Raw genomic sequence first — 19323 nt, forward strand, 5'->3', positions numbered from 1 at the left:
ACACTCGCCGCTCTCCGGGCTGCACAATCCTTATTTTGGGACGATGCATTGCCACACCCGCGCTTGAACCCTCGACCAAGGTGTTGGCAAAGGTGTGAAGCCTGCAAGCAGGCACGTTGGTGCGCGGTGGCACGCCTTGGCGGGTGGCACGCGAGACGGACTCCTGCCCTCACGCCGGGGCCGCCTCAGCGCCGCGGGAGCGGCCGCGGGGTCCCGCCGCCCACAGCCGACCTCCCCGACGCCGAGCAAAATGGCGGCGAGCGCGGGCCCGGCCGGCGGCGCAACGCCCGCCCCGCCCGCCGCGGCGCGGCCCAATGGAATGAATGGGCTATAAATAACGGCCAATGGGCCGCGAGCTTGCGCTCTATATAAAAGACGCGCGGCGGGGCCGCTGGAGCTTCACTCGGACTCGGGCAGTGCGGTACGCGGAGCGCCGCGGACGTTCTTGTTGTAGCTGCGAAGCCCGCGGTAAGTCCCGGGGCAGCCGAGCTGTTCTGCAGCCTTAAAACAAAGGATTCTTTTTTTTCCCCCCTTTTTATTTTTTTTTCCCTCCCCCCGCTGTGTGGGGTGGAGCCGGTCCGGCCGAGGAGGGGCGCGAGGGGCGGCGCGGGGCAGGGGCGCAGCCGGGGCGGCGGGCGCGGGGAGCGGCGCAGGTGCTCGCCGGGCTGGCTGGGCTCTAAAACCAGATTAACCCGGTATTTAGCAGGGTAGTTACATACGCTCGCCCCGTCCAGGTCCCCTGAGGGAGCCGTCTGTTGTGTAAGGGCTTGTTGGATGCTGCCCTCCCCTCCCCGGCCGGGAGCAGCCGGGTGCCCGCGGACGCGGAGGGCGCCGTCGCTCCCCCGGCTCCCCTCGCCCTTCGGCGGCGGGAGGAGGCGCGGCCGCGCACCGAGGGCGCGGCGGTGCCGCCCCGCTGGGCTCTGCCCGCTGCTGCAGCGGCTGCTCCGCGCGACCTTGGGCGCGTCCCCCCGCCCGGGCGGCGCCCCGGCAGGCGGGAGAGCCTGTGCCCCTGCGGCCGGGATGGTGGGGACGGGGCAAGGCTGGTGGAGGCGAAGAACTTAATTTCTTTGCTCCGCCTTGGCGCCTGTGGAAGGTGGTGTAGCAGCAGAGGTGTGAAGGGCGCGGGTGGAACGTGAGCCAAGGTGACCTTTTGGGTGCCTGGCGTTCCCCCGGGCGGTCCGGAGGCTGCCAAACCCCCCGTGATAGGCTTCCCGTCTTTCTCCCCTAGTGACTGCGGTAGGGTTAGCCATGCCCTTCTCAAACAGCCACAACCTCCTGAAGATGAAGTACAAGCCTGAGGAGGAGTACCCTGACCTGAAAGCTCACAACAATCACATGGCTAAGGTGCTGACCCCGGACCTGTACAAGAAATTGAGGGATAAACAGACTCCCAGTGGATTTACCCTGGATGATTGTATCCAGACTGGGGTTGACAACCCAGGTAATGGGATTGTTAAGTCTGCATAATGATCTGTTCTCCCTCCTGACTGGAAGTGCTTCTTGACAATGCTTGAGAACCCAAAGTTCTCAAGATACTGAGGGACAAATCTAAAGCATTGAGAGACTGCTCTAAAGGCATGCCTCTGTTGAGAGGCCATGTTTCCATCAAGCTGTGTTTCGTGCTGTGATCTGACATATCAATTCCCAGACACTTCAATTATGTAACTGCTCTGCTAAATACTTTCAATCTGAAGAGAAAAAAAAAAGTCAAACCAAATGCATTCTAATTATAACTCATCTGGGGAGGGGGGGAAAAAAAAGTCAGTTTACCTGACTGTCTTGGTCTCTTCCTATTCCAGACCGGTTATGTGATGTTTTCTAGCACTTCTATGAAAAAGGGGGAGCAGATGTGTTTACATGTTAACATTACAGTATTTATTTTTACTCTAGCAATATCAAAATGGCCCAACTAAATAATCAGAGACTGCCTCCTGATGAGGAGTATCCGGACCTGAGCACCCACAACAACCACATGGCCAAAGTTCTAACCCTGGATTTATACAAGAAACTGAGAGACAGAGTCACGCCCAGTGGCTTCACCCTGGATGATGTCATTCAGACTGGGGTTGATAATCCTGGTAAAATGCATTGAGAATGTTCCGTGTGAACCAGCTGAAGTAACTGGTGCTTTTGAATATGGTGACTTAAAACTAATCTTGTGGAGGTGGCATTTATGAGCAGACTACAGAATTGTAGCTCTGTAGCAGAAGGAGCAAAAAGTAAAGCATGCTTGCTTGCAGCAAAGCATGATTGTTTAGACATAAAGTTCTATGCCGTGATCTAAATTAGCTAGTCAAATTAGATGTGCTGTGCAAATTTGTCCTAAACCAAGCTTTACAAATGAGCATGGTTTAATGACTATAGCTATGGGTTTCCATAGCACTGCATTTGACAAACTGGATGAAGTGTAAAATGTAGGGTCTCTCCAAATGTTTCTATGTAAGAATGAACATCTAAGTGACTAGACTCGCCACTAAAGAACTTGCCTGGTTAGTGCTGCACTGGAGTACAGCCAAATGTCACCCAAACTTAGCTCTTCTGACTTTATTACCACTCCAGGCCATCCCTTCATAATGACAGTAGGATGCGTGGCTGGTGATGAAGAATCCTATGAAGTGTTCAAGGAGCTCTTTGATCCAGTTATTGAAGACAGGCACGGTGGCTACAAACCAAGTGATCAGCACAAGACTGACCTGAATGCTGATAACCTGCAGGTATAAAGTTTTGATCAATTACAGATTATTGGTCTGAGGACTGTAAAGTTGTTGGCAGCTGCCTAAGCTGGTTGCTCAGGCTCTGTCCCCTTTTCCACCGAGCATGGACACTTGGGCTGTGAGTCTGGTGCAGTCAGCCTGAAGAGCTTGCTGCTCTGGGATGTCAGAGGCTGGGCAGCTTGTGTGCAGCAGGAGCTTCTTTCAGGTGCTGCTGCAGCGTGGGTTGTGCCAAACACCTTTGGTGTGTTTCCCTGAGCTGTGGGCTCTAACAGTCAAACTAAAGAGCACTGTCCTGCAAGTCAAGGACTATCATAAATTTAAAAACTTTCTTCTGTTTGATCTTGGATCTTAATTACCAGCTGATGGTGTCATGCTATCAAATAAATGTTTTTACAGCTAGGAGTAGAGATTCTTAATCATTTTATGGGTTTTAAATGTTACTGTAAACTAAACTCTGGGAGTTCTTAACTCCATGTTGATTTGCTAGCCATAAATGTTACTGAAAATAAGAGACTTGGGAGAACAGTAATGGATAATTCTCATTTGCAAGAATAAACACCTAAAGAAGGTTTTGCCTCATGTTGATATCTCTAGATTGCAAATCTGTAAGGGGTAACAGAAGCCTGGACCACAGTCTGAAATGGACATGGAACTGATGTTCTGGTTATGTCCCTGTCTTCTAGGGCTTCTTAGTAGCTGTAGCCTTGACCTCAGAGCAAGAGTTGTGCTACACAGATACTTAATGTGATGCTGAAGAAAATAGTGAGGCACTGGCTCACAGGCCAGGGAGTCAATGCCTCAGGTTAAAGACAAGAGTTGTGCTACACAGATACTTGATGTGATGCTGAAGAAAATAGCACTGAAGTGAGGCACTGGCTCACAGGCCAGGGAGTCAATGCCTCAGGTTAAAGTGCATTCTTAAATGCATGGGGGCTGCATGTGTTTAGGTGTCTTGGTAACAGGGTTGTACTTGCTGGTTTCCTAATCTCGTAGGGAGGTGATGACCTGGATCCCAATTACGTGCTGAGTTCCCGTGTCAGAACTGGCAGAAGCATCCGTGGGTTCTGCCTGCCCCCGCACTGCAGCCGAGGAGAGAGGCGGGCTATCGAGAAGCTCTCTGTCGAAGGTAAACTGAGGGCTGGGTGCACAGGGGACACCAGTCTGTCCTTGGTGCAAGGGGTGTTCTTTGCCGTTTGAAAATGGAGGCACTTGGCAAAAACTGCCTCCCTGGAGACTTAATCTGAGCATGGAGCTTTCCCTGGAAAAGGCTCATTGCATTAGAGAGCTGCCTCAGCATTGCAGCTTGTAGCTGAGAGCCAGAGCACATGGCACAGGGAAGTTGGACTGCATTAAAGTTGACCTCTGCTGATCTCAAAAGCTTCTGTCTGCGTGTGTGTGGGGAAAGAGGTTGGTTCATCAGGGCTCAAACCTGAAATGTAACAGGTATGTAGCAACTACGGAGCTTGAGTCATGGGGTGCAGTGTTTTGTGGCTTCATTTAATTGACTTTCATTAAGCTCAGCTTGCTTAGAGATGTACTCTTGTTCCAAATCTGCAGCTGACTAGAATAAGCCCTGGTTTTCAGTAAAACTATTCAGCTGGTTTTTTTCTATTGCCTTCCAGTGCTCAAGGTGCAATTCTGGAGGCTGAGTGTGTAGTTGTTTCAAAACTTCTCAAGGGCAGGGTAACAGTCCTTGACTACAATAATACTGCTTGTTATATTCATAACCTTGGTTCTCCTTGGAAGAAAAGCAGTCTCCATTTGTGCAGTTCAGCAGCAGTAACGATTCTATACTGCATGTAAGGGAACAAAGGCTACTTGTGTAAGCCTGGAAGGTGCAGTCACATCATCTGATACTGCCTCAGGTTCTGCCACAAGGGCATTGCCATTGCAGATGAAAGCAAGGGAGGAACCAGACCCAGCAGATCAAACATTGCCATACTTTGTGTGTGGTCTCCAAAGTGCTGGGAAAGTGTAGAATCTTTAGTCCCTTTCTAAAAGTCTCTCTCTTTCAGCTCTGGGTAGTCTGGATGGTGATCTCAAGGGGAAGTACTATGCTCTGAGGAACATGACTGATGCAGAGCAGCAGCAGCTGATTGATGACCACTTCTTGTTTGACAAGCCAGTTTCTCCTCTTCTGTTGGCATCTGGGATGGCACGAGACTGGCCTGATGCCAGGGGTATCTGGTGAGTATGTCTGTGAGGAAGCAGTCACAGAAGTTAGTCTTGCTGTTTCGGTGGGGACTTGTACTGTTGAGCAAAATAGTAGCTTCTTGCCTTGTATTACTGTATTTGATGAGAAACTTCTGTGGAGAACTTGCAGTTAACCAGCAAAATTTGGACAAGTGTTCTTATGCTGGTAAGAACAAGCCAGCTTGGTTAGCCCAGAACCAGAGCCATGCAGAAACTCAGTCAGCTTGTGGAAGTAGATCACTTCTAAGGGAGGAGATGTGCCACTACAGTTGGCTCTTCCCACAAGAGTTGAGAGTAACTTGTGGTACAAACCATAGCATTGTCTTAGCTCAGGGTTGATCCTGGGTGCATAGTTACTCCCTTGTAGTCTCTTCACTTCTGCTTGCAGAAACTCACTGGTGCTGGACTGTTAGGGCTTTACCTGTGCTAGTGATGACATCTCTCCCCTGTCCCCAGAGAGCTGGTGACAGGAATCGACTGATGCAGAGGTGTGGAATAGAAGGATTCTGCTTGTTTTAAATGTAGGTCACCTACATAAAACTGCATCTCAGAGCTTCTGCAGCATAATTAACTTGCTCCCTTGTAAGCTAAGGGCTAGGTTTTTATCAACAGGAGTGCTCCAATCTTATTACTGCAGCTGTTTCAGTGCAACCCAGAGGAAGCACGCTTTGTTTCTGTAGGTCACCTTTAAGATTGCATCATCTACCTGCAGATTGCCAGCACCAGATAGCGCTGTCATCTGAGCATGACTAATCTACAGACTTGAAGTGTGTAATGTCTTAGTGTTGTCTGCATAAATAACTTTCCTCGGGTACTAGCTAATTTTTGATCCTAATCAAGTTCAGAAATTACCAGCAAGATAAACATGGATGATAGTACTTGTTGTCAGCTGCAAGCTGGGGCAGGAGGAGCCCATTGTTCAGATGATTTTTATTGAGGATCTCTGAAGAGCCCTGATCTAAAATTCATAGTGAAAGTAAGATACAAATTGCAGTTTGACATAAGTGGACAAAATACTGCTGAAAAGGCTTGTTACACATGGTGTCATTATGACCATTATTGTACAGAACTCCCTCAAAGTCTACTGACCACCTTTCTGCATATTGCTGAGCAGAATGGACAAAATACTGCTAAAAAGGCTTGTTACACATGGTGTCATGACCATTATTGTACAGAACTCTCTCAAAGTCTACTGACCACCTTTCTGCATATTGCTGAGCAGAAATACCTTCGTTTGTGAACTGGAGCCACAATTGAGCTAGGGGGATGAGAGGGTTTTAGGTTTTGATACTGTAAGACTAGGTAATGCCATGTTATTACTCACTCTATAAAGGCCAGTTTAAATTACCTCTTGAGCAGGGTAGCAACTACCAGTTTAACTTGGGCCCTATGTGGGGAAAAGAAGGAAGATCAATCTTGTTGAAGGAGATAAGTGAGCCTCTTGAACTAAAAACTGCAGTGATGAGCAATTTGGGGCCATCTTCAAAATGTGAGGTGGGCAAGGCAGCAAACTGATTGCTTTGTGTCCTAGGCACAATGATAACAAGACTTTCCTGGTTTGGATCAATGAGGAGGACCACCTTAGAGTTATTTCCATGCAGAAAGGTGGTAACATGAAGGAAGTATTCAGCCGCTTCTGTACTGGACTAACGAAGGTAAATCACTGTTGTCTGGGCTGTATGTTCAAATGGCACATGGTTCTCTAGTTAGATCTGAGAATGCAGTTTTCAAGCCCCCTCTGGAGTCCTCCATGGTTGTGTTTCATAGCCTGGATCTCTGAGAACACCCTGATGAAGGGTGAGGGCTCCAAAACAGGTGTTTTGGCAAAAAGCCTTGTAGCTGTGTAATGTAGAATGTTTGCTTGATGTGGTGGCACCTTTATCCAAATGTCTCAACTGTATTGTAAAGAAATTCTACATAGTTCTCTAAAGCTTTGAGACCTTGGGGAGGAGGAAAAATTGCTTGAATGTATGCGGGCAAAGCTGGACTCAAGTTCTCTACTTCTAGTCTTGATATGAGCTTGAGCTTTGCCAGCCCCTTTCCTGATCCTAAGAGATGTGCCAGCTTGATATGTTACATCCAGCTTCCCAACAGGTAGTGACATAAGGAGCGTAGCTTTTAAACTTAGCCTTCCTCGCTGACAGGAGCAAGATGAAGGCCTTAAAAGCCCCTTGTTGGTGGCCATTTTTTCCATAGGGAGGGGCTTATGTGGCTGAAATAGCTGTTCTGGGTGTTGTGGTTGTTGCTGAGTGACTGAAGCTGCAAGTGAGCACTAATGAATGTTCTACAATCGTAAGGTATAGAACAATCTCTAAACATGCATTTTTTCTATTTATAGATAGAAAGTCTCTTCAAGGCCAAAAACTATGAGTTCATGTGGAATGCACACTTGGGCTACATCCTGACCTGCCCATCCAACCTTGGAACGGGGCTCCGTGCTGGTGTGCACATCAAGCTCCCACACCTTGGGAAACATGAGAAATTTGGAGAAGTCCTCAAGAGACTTCGGCTGCAGAAACGAGGCACAGGTGAGAGTTGATAACACTGGTGGGCTGAGTCAGTCTGCCCTAAGATACCAGCAAAAGCCTGGTTGTGGCCAAAGCCATCTCTTGGTTCACACAGTCAGTGCCTGTCACACCATGCCAAAGAAACCCTTGTAAAGCACATGGAGAGAAAAAAGTTTTCAAATTGTGTATTGGAGGAGTTGAGGATGCCAGTGGTCTTTTGAGCAGGTGGACCTGGGGGCAGCTGTTCCTGTTCATAAGCAATGGTGGGAATCCTGGTTTAACCTATGGCTAGGAGATGGCTCCAGTGGGTACCTGTGACCTCAGGTTAGATTGCTCATGGGTCAGAAGAATAAAGAGCTGGCCTAATTGCATGTTCTGTGGTTCATGTTGGCAGTCACACATGGCTTTCCCTTCCTGCACATAGGATGAGGCACCAGTGGCAGCTTGTAGAGAATGATCCTGCTGTGTCCTGCCTCAAGCTAGTGAGGGAAGAAAGGCAGACTCACCTGCTCTGGCTGGGGTCAATGTTGTAACTGAATCTCTTGCTGCAGGTGGTGTGGACACAGCTGCTGTTGGAGGAGTGTTTGATGTCTCCAATGCTGATCGTCTCGGCTTCTCTGAGGTGGAGCTGGTGCAGATGGTGGTGGATGGAGTGAAGCTTCTCATTGAAATGGAGAAACGCCTTGAAAAAGGCCAGTCCATTGATGACCTCATGCCAGCTCAGAAATAAAGCACTTTATTCTCATGCTTCCTAACTTATTGGATGAATAATAAAATGTCACTCCAATTCAAACCCTTGGGGTCAGAGCCCACTTAGTTACACTGTAGAGAAGTCTTCCATCCATCTGTGTTAGAGTTTATTTTTTTGATGGTTGAGATGTTGCTGAAAATGAAATAAACTATTGTTTGGCCTGAGATGTCTTAGATATGTTAACTGAATGTCTTTGAGATTTAAGTGACTTGGTTTTCATAGTTATGCTAGGTGGTCTGGTTTTGTGTGCAAGCACATCTTCCTCAGTGTGCTGCTGCAGACCAGCTGAGTTGAAATGTTGTTAAAGCAGTTCCAGAAGTTGAACCTCCTAACTTGATTGTAGTTGCTGTAAATTTCAGAACTAATGTGAAACATGAGTCACTGCAAACATGCCCTACCTCCAAGGCTTTGACTTGTGCATCTGCTCATGCCAACTGTAAACTCTCATTATGCTGAGTACTGCAAGCCAGGCTGGTTCCTGTGAGGGAGAAGAGACAGAGCTGGGTACAGAGGGCTGCAGCTCTTCTCAGGTGGGCCCTCAGGGGGTGCAGGGCCAGGCTCTGAGGTCAGACTCCAGCCCATGGTATTAGTGACCCTGAGCTGCTTTGTGGGGAGAAGCATGTCTTCAACCTAGCTAGTGTAAACAAACAGTTGCCCTTTTGAGTGTAAGGGGTGAGGTGAAACCTAGATTGATTCAGCCCATGCTTCTCAAGTGCTTTCAGCTCAGCCAGGGCAGAGATGGGAGCTGGAAGCTGCCACAGAGAGGAAAATACCAGCTAATGAGCTTTAGTCAGCTGACTCTAGTTGGCCCCTGCACCAGTTGCCCCATGAACCTAAAACTGAGCAGTATACTAAATTAAAACATGCTAAATAGTTTTTTCCAAACTGGGCCTGGCTTGCAAGCTCAGGTAGTTTGCTGGGTGTGAGCTCAAGATTGCATCAGGTAGGTCTGTTCTCCAGAATGGCTGTACATGTGTGCTTGCTGTGTGGAAGCATCACATTATTAACATACAGGAGCAGCATTTTCCACAAGTATTGCTAACTGGGAGCATCAGACCCTTGGGAAGAGCAGTCTTTGCAGCTCATGCAGATGCACCTGCTCAACAGCTCTACCCACTGCTAAAACACAGCTTTGATGGAGGGAGCGTGACGAGAGGTTGATGCAGAGCTCCTTGGCGTGCAGCTTTATATAGGTTTGTGTCAATAACTGAAGCTTTCTTTTGTAAAGGCTGTGATATTTCTAAGGCTGTGATTGCAGGCTGTCACTTAGCTGAAGAGATGATTCCAGCTGGGGTAAGCTAATTTAATTTTGGTGAGAAAAGGCTGAGTGAACATTTCAGATAAGATTTTTTTTTTCTTTTAATACAGCTTTGTATGTGTTTCAAAGTTAATTGGGTGGGGGAGAGGAGATCATATGTAAGAGTTTTGTTCTGTACTGGATGTTCCTGTATTTGAGTTAATCAACAGAGGAGTTTTCTGTATGAAGCTTGTGAGAGCAGGGAAGAGAAATGGTGCAAGAGACAACTGGTTGGTTCTGTATATTCTTTAGATCCCCCATGCTGTGCTTCATGTCACTGTTCACAGACGCTTGGCAAATAGCTGGTTTTGCTTCTTGTAATCAGAGAGTGTTCATTTAGTGGTGCCTCTCCTCAACACAGCGTCGTTACTGCGCTCACAGCAATTACCTAACGAAAGGAGTTGCCTGAAAACTTGTCTATTTTTTTCTAGCTATATCAGCTGGACTAATAAAAACATTTCTCTCTCTATGCATCTTGTTTCTCCTATGTTCTTAACCCATCAGAACTGCTACATTTGTCTGCTTTCAGCTCCTGAGCCCCTGCAGTCTGAGACAGCACCTGTAGCTGGCTAAACAATTGTGCTCAAAGCAGCAAGCCAGTCTTTAATGCCTGCATCCAACTAGAAAATACTTCTTTTTAATTGGTTTTCTTTCCCACGCACTACCTTTGCTGTGTTCCCCCGTGTTGCTGCCATGCGACTGTGCTTTTGTTTCAGCTTCTACACAAAGCAATTGCAAATATTTCTGAGAAAGAATGTATGTTGCTGCCATGTGACTGTGCTTTTGTTTCAGCTTCTACAAAGCAATTGCAAATATTTCTGAGAAAGAATGTGTCCTGACAAAAGGTGGATACTGTGACCAGCTGCAGGTGAGACTTTCTAAAAACCTCTCATCAAGAGGGATTAAAGCTCCTGCCCCCTCACCTTAAAAGGTTTGGATTGGTCTCTGGCATTACTCACCTTTGTGCCCTGGGTGCCCATCATGGATTGTATGGAGCAACCACTTGCTTGTGCTCTGGGCACTCAAAATGGTGCCAGGTGCTGGCAGGCTGCCATGGGGCAGGAGAGGACAGGAAGGTTATCAGCCAGTGCTGTGCTTTATCCAGGCAAGCTGCATTAACCACCTGTGTCCTGTAGCTTTTGGAAAGGAGCCGTGTGGCTCCTGCTCTCACCACGCCCCACAGTGATGGCAGTGTCCTCACCAGACCTGGAGCAGGGACTGCTCTGTTGGTCCCAGCAGTGCTGGCGGTATGGGCTGGGGGAGGAGGGGGGCCAGGAGCCCTTTGGGACGTCTTTGGGCTTTCCTGTGACATTTCAGCTGAGCTTTTCTCCCCTATAGACTCAGGAGCAGGGATGGTTGCTGCCATCCTGCTGCTGCAAGGCAGCCCCTTGTGTTGTCCTGTTTCACTGCCCCTGCTCCTCCAGGCTGGCACATTGTCCCTTGGGGGCTGCAAGACATACACCACTTTTACAATGTTCTAAAGAGAAATTTCTGTTTGTAATTACATTTTCCTCCTGTTTCTGCTTCCCTCAGGGAGCAGCTGCCCAGCCCTGGCTGGTGTGGTGCCAAGCCTTGCCTCTGGACACGTGTGGCACAGGCAGCGCGCTGCCTGCTGGCACCCCAGGGTCCTTGCTCAAGAAATGAATCTGTTTGGGAAACCATTTGCCTCTCATGTTACACTCACTGGCAGCTTAAATGCTCCTTATCCCACTTCTGTGCTATCTACTGGAAAATGATTCATGGTGTCTCACCCTCTTGTGGACTCAGCACACAGCGCTGGCCCTGGCAGGGGAGGCTCCCAGCCCTCAGAGAAGTGGTCGAGCTCCCCGCACACTCCCCTGTGCCTCCAGCCAGGCCACGGGACAGGATGGCTGCTTCCCGAGCAGCTCCAGCTGCTCCAGGGAGGCCCCTGCTTCCCAGGACAAAGTGGCCAAGCCGTGTGCCTCCTGTCTCACCATAATAAGGGATGGAGCCAGGTGGTTTTACCTGCTGGATGCCTGGTGAGTGCTCTGCCTGGGGCACAGGAGGCTCCTGCTCCAGTCCGGCTCTCCACAGAGGATTCTTGCTCAGCTCCAACCACAGCCTAGGGCAGGGCAATGCTTTCTTCCAGCTTTCCATTTTGCTCAGCATCCATTGTTAGGCCAAGAAGGAAAAGGAAGGTGCTATTGCCTAATGTCTGCAGCACTCACCTGGGAGGGATTAGGCTCCAGCCTGTCCTCAGATGATCATTACCATATTTTTATGCAACATGGAATAACTTGAGCAGAAGACTTTGAGTGATCTTTGTTCTTTTCTCCACCCACCCACCCACACACAAAAAATGTGGTAGTGTGGTAGGCAAGGCACTCTTCTGAGGATGGAGATGGCATCACTGGCTTTTCATCTCCTGTTTGCTTTGCTTTTCCCCTGGGGAAGCAGCAGGCCAGCAGGCTCCTTTGGCTGCTCCACATTCCTCTGGCTAGTCTGCCTTTCCTCCTCCTAAAAAAACATAGTTACAAAGCTGGAAATAGCCTGGGTGACATTTTCTCCAGCTCTCCCTGACTGGGACAGGGAACTTCCCCACCATCATGGGGCTTTGTTGGGCTTTATTTGTCTGCAGTGGTGGGGAGCCCAGCCCAGCGATGAAGAACACCCCTCAGCACAAGATAAGAAACTAATCACAACTGGGCGTCTTGCATTGCTTGACCCTCTTCCCCTGGCTATAACATGTTAGATTTATTTTCTTACACAGAAATCACACGAGCCCCAGACTAGCTGCTGTTCAAGGCCCATATGGGCCACTTGCCCTGGCCTCCCAGTGCCCGAGCACCTCACTGGCCAGAGGCAAGGGCTGCCCAAGGTGTCAGTACTGAACCACTGGGCTTCCCCCACCTTTTGAAACACCATCTGGGTGGGGTTTTTTGTCCAAATGCTGCACAGAGCCAGGCTGAGTGTGCCAGGTGAGAAGCAGGACCTGCTACGCCCACAGTGTGAGTCTAGTGATCAAATTGGCAGCGTGAGCTCAGCTTGGGATTGACAATTAGCAGGGAAATTCTGCAGTATCAGACAGGGTAAAAATAAACTCAGATGCATCCAAACCTACCAAAGATTTTTGTTTTTCTCCTTCAGCCAGTGAGTAAGACTCTGAGATACCATTTTATATATATATGCACATACATATATATATATGTATATATGAATTAAACTTTTAAAAGGGCAGAATGCCTCATGCTCAACACCCAGGAAAATGGGTAGAAAAATGTTAACGTTGAAGTTTTTAATGAATGTGAAAAGTTCAGCTAAAAATACACAAGAATGGGCAACCCTGAGCTTTCTTCAATGCAATTTCAGAATAAAACTAAAAGTTTAATTTACCATATACATGCAAGCTCCAGATCTTTGCAAGGACCTCAGCCTTTCCCTGTGTTTTGTGGAGGTGGGTGTGAGGTTTGGCTGACAGCTGCAGTCTGGTTGTTTTTTCCACATCCATTATTGATGACCAGGGAGTGAAACTGAGAATAACCTGGAAGACCTTGGAAGTGTCAGCTTATGTATTTGCAGTGCCTTATTGTGATGGTGTTTGATGGTAGCACTCAAGCACAGCAAAGCTTTCCTGGATTACACGGGAAAGAGTGAGACTGGAAAATTACTGCATTAACTCACCTGGAAGCCCATGCCTGGTCCAGCAGAGCAGTGAGCACATTCACCAAGGGCAGGTTTGCAGGGGTGTGAATAGTGTCTGTTTGCAGCTCAAATGTGCTGCACATCCAAACTGCAGCGAAGCCGGAGGGCTCTGCTCTGATGCCAGCTCTGCCCGTGGGAGCTGATGGAGGCTGGGCACTGTCTTTGGCACAGAGGTGACTTCTGCTGCGCTGTCCCAGCTGCCAGGGACAGGCTGGAGGCAGTGAGATGCAAACGAGGTGACTTTGGGGCACGGCTGGTGAAGCCATTTTGGGCAGGGAGCCTGGTGTTTCAGAGAGGCCTTGTGGTTTGCCCACAGAAACTGGCCGGTCTGCCTGCAGGCTGTGGTGAAATCCCCTGAATCATCACTAATCCCTGCTGGGGCTGCCAGCATTCCCAGGCTGCCAGGAGCAGGGTGTCTGCCATTACCGGGAGCTGGCACTGCCATCCCGTGCTGGCACTGCCCATCCAGAGCCCCTGTTGGAGCCAGTGACTGCATGTGCCCAGTGGGCAGGACAGGAGAGGTCTCCAGGGGGAATGGACACAGGAGGGACCCCTCTACTCCATGAGAGAGTGGACTGTGCTCAGCAGAGGACATTGAGAATAGTCTTGGATTGTTGCTGTAACAGCCTCCAAGCTGGAACTTGTCTGGGGCGAGATGGCTCTAGAAATACTTGTGGGAATATGCATGACAAGGGGATTGCAATGGATGGCCCCAGAGTTTCAGCTCCTCTCCATGGGAGAGTCATGGCTGGCTTTTTTTGTTTCTTTTTTTTGTTTATTTTTTTTTAATAAGCTATTATTTTAAGGGAAAATGGCATTGAGCATCTTGAGGATGCTCTTTGCTCGTGGTTGGAATGGGTACCTACCTCCTTCCCTCTGACTCTGGCATGTCCCCCCTTTGCCCCTGTCAGTGCCTCTGGATGGAGGCACAGGGTGCTCTCTGAGCCTGCCAAGGGATGGCTAGTGGGGCCCCCAAACTTTGCACTTGCCTAAGGGATGGGAAGGGCCAAGAGAAATCAAACAGCTCAGCTCTTTCCTACTGCTGAGAGCTTCAGGAGAGGCTTGAGTGTTCCTTACAGCTGTCCTGGAGGCCAAGGAGAGCTGAGGAGGGAATGCAAGGTCAGGCGTGCATGGCCACATGTGCAGGGCCTGCAGTGTGCCCAGCTGCCCCAGTGCTCAGCTCTTGTGCCCAGCAGGTGCTTGGGCACCTCCCAAATCTGCCTGGGGCTCTCCAGAGGCTGAGCCCCAGCCCACAGAATCCCACAGTGTCCATGCTTCCCACCTCCCAACTCTTTTTGAAGCCCTCTCCCAGCAGCAGGAGGTAAGTGCTGGGGATGGATGCACCTCCCCACAGCCCCAGACGTCCTGGCCAGAGTCCCTGGCCAGTGGTGACTGTACAGACTGCTTCTCACTGCAAGGCACCTCCTAACTACATTAAGTGGAAGAGAGCCAGGTGGATGATGATCAGCAGGGCTGCTCCAGCCAGCCCTGGGCAGGGCTGTGTGAGAGGCACCTAATGCAGCAGCTGCTGGGGATCACACCTTGCACCTGAGCAGCATCCACCTGGTGCCCACTGCCCATTTACTGCTGTGCTTGCTCCAGCTCATTCCCTGGGGTGCTGTGAAGTGGGGCAGGGCTCACCTGGGCACCAGGCTGAGCCAGCAAGCAGGGACTGGCCAGCCCAGTGCCCCAGGTTGTGTGTTTTCTGTTACTTGGTGGTTTGGCCTTCTTTTTTTTTTTAATCCTGTGCTTTGCAGAGACTTGTCAGCAGGACAGAGACCTTGCAGCTTGGCATGGGGGGAGCTGTCTGCCTCAGATTGCAGGCAGCAGCCCCTTGCAGCAGGGCAACACCTCTGGCACAGGTGGCTGGATCCTGAGTGTGTCAGTGGGGAAGGGTCCCTGTGGCAGCATGGGGCTGTGCCCTGGCTCATGTGCATCACTTCTTGGCAGTGACCTAAATTTTGGACAGAACCAGGCCCTAGTCCCATTGGGAATCGTCAGTCTGGCTGCACCTGTGGAGCATCCAGCCTCTCTTCCTGCTGGCAGTCACAGATGCTTGGCAGCATTTCGTGCTAGTGGTCACTTGTGTCCTCACACAAGCATCTGGACTGCATGTTTTGGGATGCAGCCCTCAGCTGCTACCCACTGTCAGAAAGAGACAGTGTCCCTCTCCCCTCCTGGGGGTACCAGGATGTTTCCAGGGGCAGAGCACTCCTCCCTGCAGCCCCCTCCTGCTCCCTGGAAATGCCTTGGGCTCAGGTGGCCCTGCTGCTTGGGCGTGGCACCCCAGAAGATTGTCCCTGTAACAGTATTTATGAAAGCAGTGGGTCAGCTGAAGAGGCAGATAGCCAGTGTATCTTTTCCAAATACTTTTATATAAATCAGTGTCAAAACCAGCAATGACATGTTTTTGTGGTTGGTGTATGTTCTCCATCAGCCTGGACTTTCCTGGGGTATCTGTACAACCTTCTTCTCTTTTAAGATAATTTCCACTGCCATAGCCACATGGAGATTTTTTTTGTACTACTTAGTTCAAGAGTGAAACCTCCACCAAGTACAACTTCCCTGGAGAGCCATCATCTTCTATAGGAGTTATTTAAGTGCTTACCTGATTTGCCTCTCAGCTCCATTTATTCACTTCCAGTTAAAGCCAGCCCTAAGCAGGGACCACCACAACCAGAGATTAGATTACCTAAAAGGGATTTGGAATGAGTGCATCAAAAAGATACAGGGAAACAATGAAATACATTTATAAACCCAAGAGCTATTTGAGGCTGAATGGGCTGGGGAACACTTGTTAAAAAGACTCCGAAAACTAACAAGTGAGGTAAAATTATATTTAAGATACTAAGAAATATCTACCAGCAAGGGGGGAAACATTTTGTTGTTTGCCAGCACTTTTAGTCCCATGACACTTCCAAACTCAAACCTCCACCATTAAACTTTACTAATCCTCCCTTCTGACTTCTGTGTGGGTCATTTAGAATTGCTTAATACTGAGCTTTGGGGAAAACCTAATAAGCCAGCCACTAATCTTTGAATCTGGCATAATTCTCTCCTCGTTATTTCTCAACATGTCCTGTCCTGTCCTGCCACCCCACTGAGAAGGCCCTGGAGTGCTGGCAGAGGTGGCCAGTCCAGGCTCACACTGGCACCCAGGGCACAGTGGCCATGGCCAAGGGGCTGCAGTTGCCAAATGAACTGTTGTGGGAGACATTTTGGGACTTGGAAATGAACCTCTCAGAAAGGGCAACCTGTGGTGAGAGACTATTGACAAACCACACTAAGGCTGGGGTCTTTGGACAGTAACACAAGGAAATTAGAGATTTATATGTTTGTTTTAAGCACTGGCACTATACTCTGCATGAAGCATGAGGCTAAAACATGTTTTAGATGCAGATGAAAGCTTGACAGCATTTTCTCTCCTTTCCAAAAAAGCCTCCTTACACAACCCCCAGGAGCTGACCCAAGTGAAGGAAATCCCAAATTCTGTCTTGGAAAAGAAAACAAGATTGCTCCTTCAGCTTATGCCAGGCTTAGTGCTAACAGTACTCTGTGCTTCTGTAATGTTGCATTTAGCAAAGCATCATTCAGGCTTTTAACCAGCCCTTGGAGAGTATCGTAGCCCCATCCCACAGCAGGGAGAAGCTGCTTTGCTGAGGCTGGGGACAGGGTGACAAAGGTGGCTCTTGGACATGATCCTCTGCTGTGCTGCTCAGAGGTGAAGGTTCACCTGGTCACTCTCTTGCTTCTCCAGATGGAACATAAAAAATAAATAAAGATAAAAAAATCCTGGTTTGAGATACAGAACCCTCCTTTAGCTGTGTCTCTCTCACATACAAACTCACCCATGGTGCTGGGCAAAGATTTCAACCAAGTATTTTTGTCCCAGCTAGCTGGATTTTATTTATGCCCCTTTTAGTCTGTTCCTTCCTCAAGATTAAAATAAAAACAACAACAAAAGTAAAAATAAAGTACAAAGGTCTCGTGAGAGATCAACCTTTCCTCTCCCTGCTGCCTTTCCTGCAGAAATAGAAAATTCCTGCAGAAATAGAAAATTCCTGCAGAATTTCTCTTGGGAATGGAAAATGCAAAAAGCATGCTGTCAAAGGTGAAAAGCCTTGTGGTCCACTCGCAGCTGGCACCTTGGTCCCTCCCACGGGTCACCTGCCACCAGCATGAAGAGACCATCAAAGGCGTCCTGTCCTGCAGCCAGCTCAGGACAGATCCCTGTGCCAGCCCAGCTGCTGCAGCAATAATGGCCTCCTAGAGATGTGGCTGATCCCTTGTCTGCAGCCCCCAGCCTCGCCATTTTGTGCAGTGGGCTTCATCCTCCGAGCTGTGCCCATTTTGGGCGTGGGACCCTCTGTGCTGCGTCCCTTGGGGTGCTGCTGGTGGCAGGACGGGGCTTTGCTGCCCCAGGTGGGCTCACAGCGCTGGGGAAGTTGCAGAGAGCAGGGGCCACAGCAAGGGCGCACCCAAAGGAGCCCCAAGAAGGAAAGGGAGTAAAAGCAGGGGAAAGCTAAAAGCAGGGGAATGCAAGGATGAAACATTGCGGGGTCAGAAAGCCAAGGCCAGATCTGGGCTGCCGTGGCAGGCTGCGCTCCCCGTGTTCTCATGGAAACGGGAGCGCTGCCCTCCCGCTTGGTTATTTTTAAAAGCACCTCCTGGGTACGCAGAGCAGCCCCTTCCCAGGGAGGAGCAGGGCAGTGCCGGGGCCCATGAGGGAGAGCATTATCTAATCTCTTCGGCGGGGGAGCCCCATAAATGGCAGCAGCAGCCCCGCCGGCCGGGAGGCTCTGGCAGGGCGGGGACGGCCCCTGGGTCTGCTCCCGGTCAAAGTCACAGCCGGCGGAGCCCAGGAGCAGAGCGGGTGCCTTTCCACTTCCCCTCTACACTGAGCAGGCCAAGCATCCTCTAAATAAAAGCCTCCCTTGGCCTCTTCATAGGAAACAGCCGCATTTCGAGCGGCTGGGTCGAGCAAGAGACTTCCAAATCAGGGCATCCCAGCCGCCGCGGCCCTGGCGCGGCCTGCGAGCGGGCCTCGCTGCGGAGCGTGCTGCTGCAAACGGGGCTGCCTCTTGCTATTAAAGGATATTGTTTAATCTCCAGCCGGCTGATGCTCACGCAGCCTGGAAGCTGCAGCCCAGGAGAAATCCTTGGCAAGTGTCATTAGGATGTCAGGTCTGTTTTGGCGTGCTGAGCCCCTACCCCACTGCCTGTGTGGGGCAGCTCCCCCTGCCCTGCCCTGGGACGGACCCACACTGCTGTGGGGTTGTGAGACCTGCAGCTCTGAGGGATGCTCTGTCAGCCCGGACATCCCTCCGCAGGTGACAAGGCCACATGTCAGGATAGGGGGACATGGCACCCTCAGGTCCAGCAGGACAAGCTCCACCATGGGGGTGACAGGTCGGGTGAGCACCCACCAGACACGGTGTACACTGAGGGGTCACAGCACGCAGGTTCACCAGGAGCCCCAGCACCTGGCTGGGTTTGGGCTGGGCTCAGGCTGGGCTGGGCAGGTGAAGGCTGCCTCCTCCACGAGCTGTGATCAAACAGTGCCCAGCAGGAAGGGCACAGTCCTTCACTGACCAGGGTTTCGTGACATCCAATTTCGCTGCTTTCAGCCCAGGTTGACCCCACAGCAGCAGGTTGTGGACAGGATTCCACTTGCCCTTGAAGCTCTGTTTCCAGACATTCACCTGCAGGCCACACACCTGAGGCCACTATGAGTTACTGCAATTTGTGACTGACCTGTTTAAAACCACAAACGGTCCCTACTGTCACCACAGAGTCCACCAAGCTGAGTGGGGCCAAACCTGACACGATGTGTCCTGCAAAGCATTAGGGTTTCTGCAGATATTTTCACCTCACTGAGGTGGGGTTTGGCTCAGAGGTTCACAAAAGCCATAGCTGATGTTGTCCAGGAGCAGTGAAAGGGGCAAAGCTCCCTTGCCTTTTCCTACTCACACACCAAGGCATCAAACTTTACCTTCAGCTCAGGCACAGCCAGGTCTGTGTGCACTGAGCCAGCTCCATCCCTCCTGTCTCCTCCTCCTCCCAGCTCCCCAAAGCCAGGGAGGGGTGCAGGCTCATCACAGGAGCAGATGACTTTTTCCACAGAAACAGATGCCTGCTTCAGCCAACACATTGTCTTTGTGTTGAGCACGATCCCACGTATTCTGATTGTCACTGTTG

At 50.1% G+C, this 19323-nt stretch overlaps 1 protein-coding gene across 2 annotated transcripts; it reads left to right on the forward strand.

The window, feature by feature from the left end:
* Positions 1–376: 376 nt before the first annotated feature.
* Positions 377–9931, forward strand: CKB (creatine kinase B). Of its 2 annotated transcripts, none has more exons than XM_039712586.1 (8): positions 377–468; positions 1229–1441; positions 2560–2714; positions 3708–3840; positions 4730–4901; positions 6439–6562; positions 7246–7435; positions 7966–9931. In XM_039712586.1, the coding sequence occupies exons 2-8, from the start codon at positions 1249–1251 to the stop codon at positions 8142–8144; spliced, it is 1146 nt and encodes a 381-aa protein (XP_039568520.1). In that variant the 5' UTR covers positions 377–468; positions 1229–1248; the 3' UTR covers positions 8145–9931. The 2 variants fall into 2 exon arrangements, with proteins under 2 accessions (XP_039568520.1, XP_039568521.1); XM_039712587.1 differs by lacking the exon at positions 1229–1441 and adding an exon at positions 1891–2078 and having other exon boundaries at positions 388–468; positions 7966–8331.
* The last annotated feature ends 9392 nt before the right edge of the window (positions 9932–19323 follow it).

This window comes from Passer montanus, unplaced genomic scaffold (assembly GCF_014805655.1).
Source record: "Passer montanus isolate IOZ18808 unplaced genomic scaffold, ASM1480565v1 scaffold27, whole genome shotgun sequence".
NCBI classification, from domain to species: Eukaryota; Metazoa; Chordata; class Aves; order Passeriformes; family Passeridae; genus Passer; species Passer montanus.